Consider the following 15,422-nt stretch of genomic DNA (forward strand, 5'->3'; position numbering starts at 1 on the left):
CAGCTTCAGCATAGAATGTTACAGCACAGTACAGGCCCTTCAGCCCATAATGTTCTGCCAAACCTTTACCCTACTCCAAGGTCTAATTCTTTCCTCCCACATAGGCCTTCATTGTTCTATCACCCATGTGTCCGAGTTGTAAATGTCTGTAATGTCCCCACCTCCACCTGACAGCATCAAAACTGACCTCCGCCTCAGACTTGCCTCCTGTCACCTTAAAATGTCTGTCCAGAATTCCATGCAAGATTCCGTAAATAACCTGGACATTTCCATCATGCATTTCCCCCCTTTGTCCCAGTACATTTGTTCCCAATTCACACTCCCAAGTTCCTCTCTAATTGCATCACGATGTCCCCATATTGTCTATTCCTATTCCCACGGCAAAGGTCAGGGAGTTGTGGTCACCGTCTCTGATATAGTCACCCAGAGAGATCTGACACCTGACCAGGTTCACTGTCTTGTGCCAGGCCATTCTGGATCTGGTTAGCAAATTTCTACAGGTGCACAGTGGACAGCGTTCTGACTGGTTGTATGGAGGCTTCAACGCACAGCATCGAAAGAGGCTGCAGAGTCACAGACTCAGCCACCTCTGTTGTGATCACACACCTCCATACCAAAGAGGAAATCTTCAAAAGGTGCTGCCTCAAGAAGGCGGCATCCACCCTTAATGAGCCTCACCACTCAAGAAATGCCCTCTTCTCATTGCTACCATCTGCAAGGTACAGGAGCCTGAAGACCCACACTCAACATTTTAACAGCTAACACAACACCATCAGATTTCTAAACAGTCCATGAACACCATCTCCCCATTTCTGTTCTGCACTGTTTTTAAAATGGAAACTAATTGTATTTTTGTCTTCACTACTGCCACAAAACAACAAATTTTACAGTGTCAGTGACAATAAACCTGATTCTCATTTACAAACTTGGCCATCCCAACTGTACCCCTCACCCTGCTATTTTGAAGGACTTGTATTTGTTTCTCCAACACTTGCATATTTTCCTGGTCATCTACCCCACTCAGCAGTGTTTTGGGGAGGGGGCGAGCACCTTCACTTTGCTGCCAGCTTTATTCCCATTGCAACATTCATGGGACTGTTCAATCCTCAGGTTCTGGTCTACACCTTCAGCTCTTCATGAAGTCCCATACGAAGGACTGAAGGAACTGCCCTAAAGCAGCAAGGATTGACCTTTAACCCCTTCCACAATCTGGGAATGGGAAACATTTCTGGCAGGCTAAGCAGCTGCTCACTTGTGAAGTGCATGGAGAATCATTGCCTGCAAAATGATGATTCATTTGATGTACAAGGGAAAGCCTCCATTTGTCTTTATCAATTCTTTAGCCATTGCCCTTAGGTTGCCGGCATCCTAATTTTTCAAGTGTCATTATAATCCTCAGCAACTTCAAATAATCAGCCTTTCTTTATACCGACAATCACGTGGGAATGTAGTTAATTGAGCAAGTGAACTTTTATTTACATGCTAACTAGTGGTCTGAGTTAAGTACTCGTTATTTGCAACCGGCACCGAAACAGTCAAAGGGAACGAAGATGGCCTAATTTACCTACAGAAATTGTATTCCGCAACAAAGAATTGCCCAGGGAGCGGGTTGTGTCCGAGCATCTGTTTGTACAGAGTGCAAAAATGTTAACGTGAAGGTCATTAATGATTTTTGGCAAATCTAAAAGGTAGTTCTTACTTTACGTGCCGTTTCACGCGAAATGGGAATTCAGGGGAAAACGCCAGCATGAAGTTTATGCACAGGCCATGCTTCAATAAAAATCCCTGGAGGAAGTGTGGCACTGAGAGTTACCATTGGACGGTTAGTACAATTCGCTGACCAATCGCTTTCAGAGGCGGGTCTGCGGTTCAAGGCATCAAATAACAGAAGCAGGAATCGAGTCCAACATGGTAACATTCACGGTGTAGCGGTTTGCTACACCACAAGTGGGACACTAGACTAGAATGGCATGTTCCGCCTCCCTGCCTGTACTGACCCATATTTCACAAATATTCACTCCAGCCAAGAAATCTAAGGCCTCAACCCTTTTATTTCAAGAGCCAGTCGCGACGCGTTTGAAGCTACAATTACAAGGTCAAAAGTGAGGCAAGCCTCAAGTTCAGGGCTAATACTTAAAAGTTTAACGCTCCAATTGTTATCAAAAAGCAAACCATGCGCAAAGCAAAACGAGACCCCACGCGTTTACATTAACTACACTCAGAAGTTGCTGAAAGGGCAGGTGGAGGGGCAAACCAGTGAAGGGGTTTCATTTACTCCCTTGCGCCTTACTGCGAAGAAAGACCTGAATGTCATCAATGGCACACCGACATCAAGTCCACTGTAGCAACTTCAACATGTGCACTGGTTCATTCACCTCTTATACCTGCGACTAATTAGGAACCAATCTATTCATTGGACATTGCAAAGCTGGCGAGGGCTTGCATCATACCGCTCAGGTTAGGGAGCAGGCACACCTCATGGATTTGCACAGCGGCCTGATTTGCATTATAGTAAACACAAAGTACACTGCAGATGTTGTGGTCAAAGGAACATGAACAACAAGCCGGAGAAACTCAGCAGGTCAGGCAGCATCCGTGGAAACGAACAGTCAACGTTTCAGGCCAAGACCCTTCGTCAGGACAGGACTGACGATGACCAGATCTAGTAGATTCAGCTCAATACTCACGACACACTTCTGGACTTTCATCTGATCCATCCGCACAGTCAGCTTCCCCATCACATTTCTGCTTTCCAGGCAAACAACGTCCATCACGGCATGTGAACTCAGAACTTGCACAGGTTTTATTACCTAAGAAAATAGAAACCAGATTAGTACAGGACCCTGGGAGGATTAAATGTGTAAGTGTCATTTAAGCAACTGGATTATGCCAAAGTCACCTGTTTGTACACAAGGAACTCTATGGAAGTTTGGTAAAAACCTAGGTTTTCTACATCCTTAGAAACATTTAATTTTCAACCAAATTTTATTCATTGGATTAAATTACTTTATTTATTTCCCTCCGCTCGGGTCCTTATTAATCTTCAGAATTCTAAACCCTATAAACTCCAACGTGGAACTAGACAAGGTTGTCCTTTGAGCCCTCTGCTTTTTGATTTGGCATTCGAGCCCTCAGCAATTGCTTTTCCAGAGTCTAAAGAGATTACTGGTATTTTAAGGAGAGGTACCATTCATAAAGTGTCCCCTCAACCCACCTTTCTCCATCCTGGCACGTTCTCCCTTCCTATCCAGACTTGATGGGTCTCAGCCTGAAACATCAATTGTTTATTCATTTCCATAGATGTTGATCCTCCAGTATTTTATGTGTTGCTTTAGATCGCCAACATCTACAGAAGTTTCCGTGCTTGCAAGTCTACAACTAATTGTTCTTATACCTTACATATAGCAAAACCAAAGTAAAACGCAAATACTGTGATCTTTTAATCTAAACACAGTATTGCAAGTGGAGACTGAAAGCCTGTTGTTGTTGTTCAACAGCTGATTCAGGTGTTCTCCCAATGTTGCTGTTGTTTCCCTGCACACATTATTATTTCATTATTAACAGTATACAATAATTTTCACCATTAAGTACATGTGTGATGTACAAGTGTCAGACAACGACTACTTACTGGTGGCATGCAAATTCAGAGTTGTGCATGGGGATCTCAAGCCATCTCATTATATATTCCAAAATCCAAAAAATAAAATTAAGTCCGAAACACTTTAGGCCCCAGGCATTTCAGAGATAATAGGTACTCAACCTATACTTCCTAACCAGAGACGTTTCTTGGCTGGTCCTTTCCATGTCGCTCACTTTCACGTGGTCCGCCCAAAACCTCCTTACCTCCAAGTTTCATGACATATTATATTGGTTATTTGTGCAAGACCAGGGTGAGCTACCTCAACAACTATTGCTCACATCTACTGTGATGAAGCACTTTGAGGGATTGTGATGGCTCAAATTTACTACCTGAGCAAGGACCTGGAGCTGCTGTCATTTTCCTGCCACCACAACAGATCTATAGCAGACAAAAATCTGACTTGTGTAAGGAGTTTCTCCTTCTATGTTACTGCTGAGGCTAAGAAATTGGCTTCTTTGTTACGTCAACATTAAAAATGCTTCTTTGTTATGTTAACTGGTGAGAGAGCTTTCTCTCGCAGCTTGTTTGGGTTGTATTACTGATAAGGAGAATTGTATTCATTTGTTAACCAATTGGGATAGCTGTTAGTCTTTCTTGTGGTCTCTGTGTGCTAGTGTTGCGTGAGCTTTTGGGGGGGAATGCGTGGGGGGTTTAGACAGAGAAGGCGCGATGCTGTAAGCTGGGTGACGGAACGGACGCCGAGCGGGAGTCCGAGGCCCAGTGTTTTCGGCGAGGACAGATTCGTGTGGAGTGTCTGGTCGACCACTGTTGTTGGTCCCAGGCGGCGGGTCGAGGAGGTCTGAGGGGATTGAATGGTGCCAAGAAGACTTCGTTAACTGAGCTCCAATGGTTGTGCACGAAGTGGTTGAACTTTGATAAGTTTGGCGCCTTTTACGTTTTCCTTTTATATTGTATCTCTATTAAGTACATAGTTCCAGTAAGATCTATAAAGTGTAATCATTTAATCGCATATGGTGTACTGTGTGTTATTTGGCGAGGTGGGGACATCACACAGCGTCTACACAAGCTGATTACACAGTTTGGAGAGACCGAAGTCTGCTCCCCCTAGACGGAGCGAGCTGAGTGAGCCTGAGGCTTACCGGGGACTACACATTGGGGGCTTATCCAGGATTGGATTCTGTGGAAGCTGTGTGATCACCCTCTTTGAATTATGCATGCTGAGGGGATGGAAAGCTGGTGTGCCTCTGTGCGATTGGAAATAACTTCTCTTCCCTGAGAGTCACAGGTACACGGCAAGAACTGTGCTTCACCTACCATTCTGAACGTTACTGTAAAGCCAGGCAAAGCTCAGACACCAGCTATAAATTTGCTGTTGACACCACCCCTGCTGGCAGAATCTCAGTTAGGGGGTGTACAGGGGTGAGATGAGCAGCTGGTTGAGTGGGGTCACAACAACCTTGCACTCAATGACAGAAAGAGCAAGGAACTGATTGTGGATTTCAGGACAAGGAAGTCGGAAGAACACGAGAATCCTCAATGGGTGAAAAAGGTCAGCAGCTTCAGCATAGAATGTTACAGCACAGTACAGGCCCTTCAGCCCATAATGTTCTGCCAAACCTTTACCCTACTCCAAGGTCTAATTCTTTCCTCCCACATAGGCCTTCATTGTTCTATCACCCATGTGTCCGAGTTGTAAATGTCTGTAATGTCCCCACCTCCACCTGACAGCATCAAAACTGACCTCCCCACCAGACTTGCCTCCTGTCACCTTAAAATGTCTGTCCAGAATTCCATGCAAGATTCCGTAAATAACCTGGACATTTCCATCATGCATTTCCCCCCTTTGTCCCAGTACATTTGTTCCCAATTCACACTCCCAAGTTCCTCTCTAATTGCATCACGATGTCCCCATATTGTCTATTCCTATTCCCACGGCAAAGGTCAGGGAGTTGTGGTCACCGTCTCTGATATAGTCACCCAGAGAGATCTGACACCTGACCAGGTTCACTGTCTTGTGCCAGGCCATTCTGGATCTGGTTAGCAAATTTCTACAGGTGCACAGTGGACAGCGTTCTGACTGGTTGTATGGAGGCTTCAACGCACAGCATCGAAAGAGGCTGCAGAGTCACAGACTCAGCCACCTCTGTTGTGATCACACACCTCCATACCAAAGAGGAAATCTTCAAAAGGTGCTGCCTCAAGAAGGCGGCATCCACCCTTAATGAGCCTCACCACTCAAGAAATGCCCTCTTCTCATTGCTACCATCTGCAAGGTACAGGAGCCTGAAGACCCACACTCAACATTTTAACAGCTAACACAACACCATCAGATTTCTAAACAGTCCATGAACACCATCTCCCCATTTCTGTTCTGCACTGTTTTTAAAATGGAAACTAATTGTATTTTTGTCTTCACTACTGCCACAAAACAACAAATTTTACAGTGTCAGTGATAATAAACCCGATTCTCATTTACAAACTTGGCCATCCCAACTGTACCCCTCACCCTGCTATTTTGAAGGACTTGTATTTGTTTCTCCAACACTTGCATATTTTCCTGGACATCTACCCCACTCAGCAGTGTTTTGGGGAGGGGGCGAGCACCTTCACTTTGCTGCCAGCTTTATTCCCATTGCAACATTCATGGGACTGTTCAATCCTCAAGTTCTGGTCTACACCTTCAGCTCTTCATGAAGTCCCATACGAAGGACTGAAGGAACTGCCCTAAAGCAGCAAGGATTGACCTTTAACCCCTTCCACAATCTGGGAATGGGAAACATTTCTGGCAGGCTAAGCAGCTGCTCACTTGTGAAGTGCATGGAGAATCATTGCCTGCAAAATGATGATTCATTTGATGTACAAGGGAAAGCCTCCATTTGTCTTTATCAATTCTTTAGCCATTGCCCTTAGGTTGCCGGCATCCTAATTTTTCAAGTGTCATTATAATCCTCAGCAACTTCAAATAATCAGCCTTTCTTTATACCGACAATCACGTGGGAATGTAGTTAATTGAGCAAGTGAACTTTTATTTACATGCTAACTAGTGGTCTGAGTTAAGTACTCGTTATTTGCAACCGGCACCGAAACAGTCAAAGGGAACGAAGATGGCCTAATTTACCTACAGAAATTGTATTCCGCAACAAAGAATTGCCCAGGGAGCGGGTTGTGTCCGAGCATCTGTTTGTACAGAGTGCAAAAATGTTAACGTGAAGGTCATTAATGATTTTTGGCAAATCTAAAAGGTAGTTCTTACTTTACGTGCCGTTTCACGCGAAATGGGAATTCAGGGGAAAACGCCAGCATGAAGTTTATGCACAGGCCATGCTTCAATAAAAATCCCTGGAGGAAGTGTGGCACTGAGAGTTACCATTGGACGGTTAGTACAATTCGCTGACCAATCGCTTTCAGAGGCGGGTCTGCGGTTCAAGGCATCAAATAACAGAAGCAGGAATCGAGTCCAACATGGTAACATTCACGGTGTAGCGGTTTGCTACACCACAAGTGGGACACTAGACTAGAATGGCATGTTCCGCCTCCCTGCCTGTACTGACCCATATTTCACAAATATTCACTCCAGCCAAGAAATCTAAGGCCTCAACCCTTTTATTTCAAGAGCCAGTCGCGACGCGTTTGAAGCTACAATTACAAGGTCAAAAGTGAGGCAAGCCTCAAGTTCAGGGCAAATACTTAAAAGTTTAACGCTCCAATTGTTATCAAAAAGCAAACCATGCGCAAAGCAAAACGAGACCCCACGCGTTTACATTAACTACACTCAGAAGTTGCTGAAAGGGCAGGTGGAGGGGCAAACCAGTGAAGGGGTTTCATTTACTCCCTTGCGCCTTACTGCGAAGAAAGACCTGAATGTCATCAATGGCACACCGACATCAAGTCCACTGTAGCATCTTCAACATGTGCACTGGTTCATTCACGTCTTATACCTGCGACTAATTAGGAACCCAATCTATTCATTGGACATTGCAAAGCTGGCGAGGGCTTGCATCATACCGCTCAGGTTAGGGAGCAGGCACACCTCATGGATTTGCACAGCGGCCTGATTTGCATTATAGTAAACACAAAGTACACTGCAGATGTTGTGGTCAAAGGAACATGAACAACAAGCCGGAGAAACTCAGCAGGTCAGGCAGCATCCGTGGAAACGAACAGTCAACGTTTCAGGCCAAGACCCTTCGTCAGGACAGGACTGACGATGACCAGATCTAGTAGATTCAGCTCAATACTCACGACACACTTCTGGACTTTCATCTGATCCATCCGCACAGTCAGCTTCCCCATCACATTTCCGCTTTCCAGGCAAACAACGTCCATCACGGCATGTGAACTCAGAACTTGCACAGGTTTTATTACCTAAGAAAATAGAATCCAGATTAGTACAGGACCCTGGGAGGATTAAACGTGTAAGTGTTATTTAAGCAACTGGATTATGCCAAAGTCACCTGTTTGTACACAAGGAACTCTATGGAAGTTTGGTAAAAACCTAGGTTTTCTACATCCTTAGAAACATTTAATTTTCAACCAAATTTTATTCATTGGATTAAATTACTTTATTTATTTCCCTCCGCTCGGGTCCTTATTAATCTTCAGAATTCTAAACCCTATAAACTCCAACGTGGAACTAGACAAGGTTGTCCTTTGAGCCCTCTGCTTTTTGATTTGGCATTCGAGCCCTCAGCAATTGCTTTTCCAGAGTCTAAAGAGATTACTGGTATTTTAAGGAGAGGTACCATTCATAAAGTGTCCCCTCAACCCACCTTTCTCCATCCTGGCACGTTCTCCCTTCCTATCCAGACTTGATGGGTCTCAGCCTGAAACATCAATTGTTTATTCATTTCCATAGATGTTGATCCTCCAGTATTTTATGTGTTGCTTTAGATCGCCAACATCTACAGAAGTTTCCGTGCTTGCAAGTCTACAACTAATTGTTCTTATACCTTACATATAGCAAAACCAAAGTAAAACGCAAATACTGTGATCTTTTAATCTAAACACAGTATTGCAAGTGGAGACTGAAAGCCTGTTGTTGTTGTTCAACAGCTGATTCAGGTGTTCTCCCAATGTTGCTGTTGTTTCCCTGCACACATTATTATTTCATTATTAACAGTATACAATAATTTTCACCATTAAGTACATGTGTGATGTACAAGTGTCAGACAACGACTACTTACTGGTGGCATGCAAATTCAGAGTTGTGCATGGGGATCTCAAGCCATCTCATTATATATTCCAAAATCCAAAAAATAAAATTAAGTCCGAAACACTTTAGGCCCCAGGCATTTCAGAGATAATAGGTACTCAACCTATACTTCCTAACCAGAGACGTTTCTTGGCTGGTCCTTTCCATGTCGCTCACTTTCACGTGGTCCGCCCAAAACCTCCTTACCTCCAAGTTTCATGACATATTATATTGGTTATTTGTGCAAGACCAGGGTGAGCTACCTCAACAACTATTGCTCACATCTACTGTGATGAAGCACTTTGATGGATTGTGATGGCTCAAATTTACTACCTGAGCAAGGACCTGGAGCTGCTGTCATTTTCCTGCCACCACAACAGATCTATAGCAGACAAAAATCTGACTTGTGTAAGGAGTTTCTCCTTCTATGTTACTGCTGAGGCTAAGAAATTGGCTTCTTTGTTACGTCAACATTAAAAATGCTTCTTTGTTATGTTAACTGGTGAGAGAGCTTTCTCTCGCAGCTTGTTTGGGTTGTATTACTGATAAGGAGAATTGTATTCATTTGTTAACCAATTGGGATAGCTGTTAGTCTTTCTTGTGGTCTCTGTGTGCTAGTGTTGCGTGAGCTTTTGGGGGGGAATGCGTGGGGGGTTTAGACAGAGAAGGCGCGATGCTGTAAGCTGGGCGACAGAACAGACACTGAGCGGGAGTCCGAGGCCCAGTGTTTTCGGCGAGGACAGATTCGTGTGGAGCGTCTGGACGACCACTGCTGTTGGTCCCAGGCAGCGGGTCGAGGAGGTCTGAGGGGATTGAATGGTGCCAAGAAGACTTCGTTAACTGAGCTCCAATGGTTGTGCACGAAGTGGTTGAACTTTGATAAGTTTGGCGCCTTTTACGTTTTCCTTTTATATTGTATCTCTATTAAGTACATAGTTCCAGTAAGATATATAAAGTCTAATCATTTAATCGCATATGGTGTACTGTCTGTTATTTGGCGTGGTGGGGACATCACACAGCATCTACACAAGCTGATTACCCAGTTTGGAGAGGCCGAAGGCTGCTCCCCCTAGACGGAAGCGAGCTGAGTGAGCCTGAGGCTTACCGGGGACTACACTGTGGGGGCTTATCCAGGATTGGATTCTGTGGAAGCTGTGTGATCGCCCTCTTTGAATTATGCATGCTGCGGGTATGGAAAGCTGGTGTGCCTCTGTGCGATTGGAAATAACTTCTCTTCCCGGATAATCACAGGTACACGTCAAGGACTGTGCTTCACCTACCATTCTGCACGTTACTGTAAAGCCAGGCAAAGCTCAGACACCAGCTATAAATTTGCTGTTGACACCACCCCTGCTGGCAGAATCTCAGTTAGGGGGTATACAGGGGTTAAATGGGGCAGCTGATTGAGTGAGGTCACAACAACCTTGCACTCAATGACAGTAAGAGCAAGGAACTGATTGTGGATTTCAGGACAAGGAAGTCGGAAGAACACGAGAATCCTCAATGGGTGAAAAAGGTCAGCAGCTTCAGCATAGAATGTTACAGCACAGTACAGGCCCTTCAGCCCATAATGTTCTGCCAAACCTTTACCCTACTCCAAGATCTAATTCTTTCCTCCCACATAGGCATTCATTGTTCTATCACCCATGTGTCCAAGAGTCGTAAATGTCTGTAATGTCCCCACCTCCACCTGACAGCATAAAAACTGACATCCCCACCAGACTTGCCTCCTGTCACCTTAAAATGTCTGTCCAGAATTCCATGCAAGTATTCCCAAAATAACCTGCACATTTCCATCAAGCATTCCCTCTTTGTCCCAGTACATCTGTTCCCAATTCACACTCCCAAGTTCCTGTCTAATTGCATCACGATGTCCCCATATTGTCTATTCCTACGGCAAAGGTCAGGGCTTTGTGGTCACTGTCTCTGATATAGTCACCCAGAGAGATCTGACACCTGACCAGGTTCACTGTCTCGTGCCAGGCCATTCTGGATCTGGTTAGCAAGTTTCTACAGGTGCACAGTGGACAGCGTTCTGACTGGTTGTATGGAGGCTTCAACGCACAGCATCAAAAGAGGCTGCAGAGAGTCACAAGCTCAGCCAGCTCCGTTATGATCACACACCTCCCTACCAAAGAGGAAATCTTCAAAAGGTGCTGCCTCAAGAAAGCAGCATCCACCCTTAAGGAGCCTCACCACTCAAGAACTGCCCTCTTCTCATTGCTACCATCTGCAAGGTACAGGAGCCTGAAGACCCACACTCAACATTTTAACAGCTAACACACCACCATCAGATTTCTAAAGAGTCCATTAACACCATCTCCCCATTTCTGTTCTGCACTGTTTTTAAAATGGTAACTCAGTTTTTTTTGTCTTTACTACTGCCACAGAACAACAGATTTTACAGTGTCAGTGACAATAAACCTGATTCTCATTTACAAACTAGGCCATCCCAACTGTACCCCTCACCCTGCTATTTTGAAGGACTTGTATTTGTTTCTCCAACACTTGCATATTTTCCTGGACATCTACCCCACTCAGCAGTGTTTTGGGGAGGGGGCGAGCACCTTCACTTTGCTGCCAGCTTTATTCCCATTGCAACATTCATGGGACTGTTCAATCCTCAGTTTCTGGTCTACACCTTCAGCTCTTCATGAAGTCCCATACGAAGGACTGAAGGAACTGCCCTAAAACAGCAAGGATTGACCTTTAACCCCTTCCACAATCTGGGAATGGGAAACATTTCTGGCAGGCTAAGCAGCTGCTCACTTGTGAAGTGCATGGAGAATCATTGCCTGCAAAATGATGATTCATTTGATGTACAAGGGAAAGCCTCCATTTGTCTTTATCAATTCTTTAGCCATTGCCCTTAGGTTGCCGGCATCCTAATTTTTCAAGTGTCATTATAATCCTCAGCAACGTCAAATAATCAGCCTTTCTTTATACCGACAATCACGTGGGAATATAGTTAATTGAGCAAGTGAACTTTTATTTACATGCTAACTAGTGGTCTGAGTTAAGTTCTCGTTATTTGCAAACGGCACCGAAACAGTCAAAGGGAACGAAGATGGCCTAATTTACCTACAGAAATTGTATTCCGCAACAAAGAATTGCCCAGGCAGTGGGTTGTGTCCAAGGGTCTGTTTGTACAGAGTGCAAAAATATTAACGTGAAGGTCATTAATGATTTTTGGCAAATCTAAAAGGTAGTTCTTACTTTAAGTGCCGTTTCACGCGAAATGGGAATTCAGGGGAAAACGCCAGCATGAAGTTTATGCACAGGCCATGCTTCAATAAAAATCCCTGGAGGAAGTGCGGCACCGAGAGTTACCATTGGACGGTTAGTACAATTCGCTGACCAATCGCTTTCAGAGGCGGGTCTGCGGTTCAAGGCATCAAATAACAGAAGCAGGAATTGAGTCCAACATGGTAACATTCACGGTGTAGCGGTTTGCTACACCATAAGTGGGACACTAGACTAGAATGGCATGTTCCGCCTCCCTGCCTGTACTGACCCATATTTCACAAATATTCACTCCAGCCAAGAAATCTAAGCCCTCAACCCTTTTATTTCAAGAGACAGTCGCGACGCGTTTGAAGCTACAATTACAAGGTCAAAAGTGAGGCAAGCCTCAAATTCAGGGCAAATACTTAAAAGTTTAACGCTCCAATTGAGCCATCTATTGTTATCAAAAAGCAAACCATGCACAAAGCAAAACGAGACCTCACGCGTTTACATTAACTACACTCAGAAGTTGCTGAAAGGGCAGGTGGAGGGGCAAACCAGTGAAGGGGTTTCATTTACTCCCTTGCGCCTTACTGCGAAGAAAGACCTGAATGTGATCAATGGCACACCGACATCAAGTCCACTGTAGCAACTTCAACATGTGCACTGGTTCATTCACGTCTTATACCTGTGACTAATTAGGAACCAATCTATTCATTGGACGTGGCAAAGCTGGCGAGGGCTTGCATCATACCGCTCAGGTTAGGGAGCAGGCACACCTCATGGATTTGCACAGCAGCCTGATTTGCATTACAGTAAACACAAAGTACACTACAGATGTTGTGGTCAAAGGAACATGAACAACAAGCCGGAGAAACTCAGCAGGTCGGGCAGAATCCGCGGAAACGACGAGTCAACGTTTTATGCTGAGACCCTTCGTCAGGACAGGACTGACGAAGGGTCTCGGCCCGAAACGTTGACTATTCGTTTCCGCGGATGTTGCCTTACCAGCTGAGTCCCTCCAGCTTGTTGTGCTTGTTGATTTGCAGTATAATGGCCCAGAAAATACATGCTGCTAACGGTCACATTACCAACTAATCTAATTTTAAACACCCATAATGATAGAAGTGTACAAGCATTGCCAACATTTAATTTTTTGGCAATAATCTATCCTGTTCCAATTGAGAATCCCCAAATGTATTAGAACTGAGTTTCATGAAACAACTTAGAGCAGAAACACTAACCCAAGTAGTTGAAAATCCAGACCTCATAATCCAGAGTTGACTATGACTACATCCCCAGATCTAGTAGATTCAGCTCAATACTCACGACACACTTCTGGACTTTCATCTGATCCATCTGCACAGTCAGCATCCCCATCACATTGCCACCTTCCAGGCAAACAACGTCCATCACGGCATGTGAACTCAGAACTTCCACAGGTTTTATTACCTAAGAAAATAGAATCCAGATTAGTACAAGACCCTGGGAGGATTAAACGTGTAAGTGTTCTTTAAGCAACTGGATTTTGCCAAAGTCGCCTGTTTGTACACAAGGAACTCTATGGAAGTTTGGTAAAAACCTAGGTTTTCTACATCCTTAAAAAAATTTAATTTTCGGCCAAATTTTATTCATTGGATTAAATTACTTTATTTATTTCCCTCTGCTCAGGTCCTTATTAATCTTCAGAATTCTAAACCCTATAAACTCCAACGTGGAACTAGACAAGGTTGTCCTTTGAGCCCTCTGCTTTCTGATTTGGCATTAGAGCCCTTAGTAATTGCTTTTCCAGAGTCTAAAGAGATTACTGGTATTTGAAGGAGAGGTACCATTCATAAAGTGTCCCCTCAACCCACCATTTTCCATCCTGGCACGTTCTCCCTTCCTATCCAGACTTGATGGGTCTCAGCCTGAAACATCAATTGTTTATTCATTTCCATAGATGCTGATCCTCCAGTATTTTATGTGTTGCTTTAGATCACCAACATCTACAGAAATTTCCGTGCTTGCAAATCTACAACTAATTGTTCTTATACCTCACATATAGCAAAACCAAAGTAAAACACAAATACTGTGATCTTTTCATCTAAACACAGTATTGCAAGTGGAGACTGAAAGCCTGTTGTTGTTGTTCAACAGCTGATTCAGGTGTTCTACCAATGTTGCTGTTGTTATGCTGCACACATTATAATTTCATTATTAACAGTATACAATAATTTTCACCATTAAGTACATGTGTGATGTACAAGTGTCAGACAAGGACTACTTACTGGTGGCATGCAAATTCAGAGCTGTGCATGGGGATCTCAAGCCATCTCATTATATATTCTAAAATCCAAAAAATAAAATTAAGTCCGAAACACTTTAGGCCCCAGGCATTTCAGAGATAATAGGTACTCAACCTGTACTTCCTAACCAGAGACGTTTCTTGGTTGGTCCTTTCCATGTTGCTCACTTTCACGTTGTCCGCCCAAAACCTCCTTACCTCCAAGTTTCATGACATAATATATTGGTTATTTGTGCAAGACCAGGGTGAGCTACCTCAACAACTATTGCTCACATCTACTGTGATGAAGCACTTTGAGGGATTGTGATGGCTCAAATTTACTACCTGAGCAAGGACCTGGAGCTGCAGTCATTTTCCTGCCACCACAACAGATCTATAGAAGAGAAAAATCTGACTTGTGTAAGGAGTTTCTCCTTCTATGTTACTGCTGAGGCTAAGAAATTGGCTTCTTTGTTACGTCAAAATTAAAAATGCTTCTTTGTTATGTTAACTGGTGAGAGAGCTTTCTCTCGCAGCTTGTTTGGGTTGTATTACTGATAAGGAGAATTGTATTCATTTGTTAACCAATTGGGATAGCTGTTAGTCTTTCTTGTGGTCTCTGTGAGCTAGTGTTGCGTGAGCTTTTGGTGGGGGAAGACGTGGGGGGATTTAGAGAGAGAAGGCGCGATGCTGTAAGCTGGGCGACGGAACGGACGCCGAGCGGGAGTCCGAGGCCCAGTGTTTTCGGCGAGGACAGATTCGTGTGGAGCGTCTGGTCAACCACTGTTGTTGGTCCCAGGCGGCGGGTCGAGGAGGTCTGAGGGGATTGAGTGGTGCCAAGAAGACTTCGTTAACTGAGCTCCAACGGTTGTGCACGAAGTGGTTGAAGTTTCATAAGTTTGGCGTCTTTTACGTTTTCCTTTTATATTGTATCTCTATTAAGTATATAGTTCCAGTAAGATATATAAAGTGTAATCATTTAATCACATATGGTGTACTGTGTGTTATTTGGCGTGGTGGGGACATCACACAGCATCTACACAAGCTGATTACCCAGTTTGGAGAGGCCGAAGGCTGCTCCCCCTAGACGGAAGCGAGCTGAGTGAGCCTGAGGCTTACCGGGGACTACACTGTGGGGG

The 15,422-nt window shown here is 44.2% G+C and overlaps 1 protein-coding gene across 1 annotated transcript in view; it reads right to left on the reverse strand.

The window, feature by feature from the left end:
- The window catches only part of LOC140720674 (uncharacterized), a 189,719-nt gene that overhangs the window by 92,147 nt on the left and 82,150 nt on the right, over positions 1-15,422 (reverse strand). Inside the window, 3 exon segments of the mRNA XM_073035523.1 lie at positions 2,688-2,810; positions 7,844-7,966; positions 13,347-13,469. Coding sequence (XP_072891624.1) covers positions 2,688-2,810; positions 7,844-7,966; positions 13,347-13,469 — 369 coding nt within the window.

Source organism: Hemitrygon akajei, chromosome 2 (genome assembly GCF_048418815.1).
Source record: "Hemitrygon akajei chromosome 2, sHemAka1.3, whole genome shotgun sequence".
Taxonomy (NCBI): Eukaryota; Metazoa; Chordata; class Chondrichthyes; order Myliobatiformes; family Dasyatidae; genus Hemitrygon; species Hemitrygon akajei.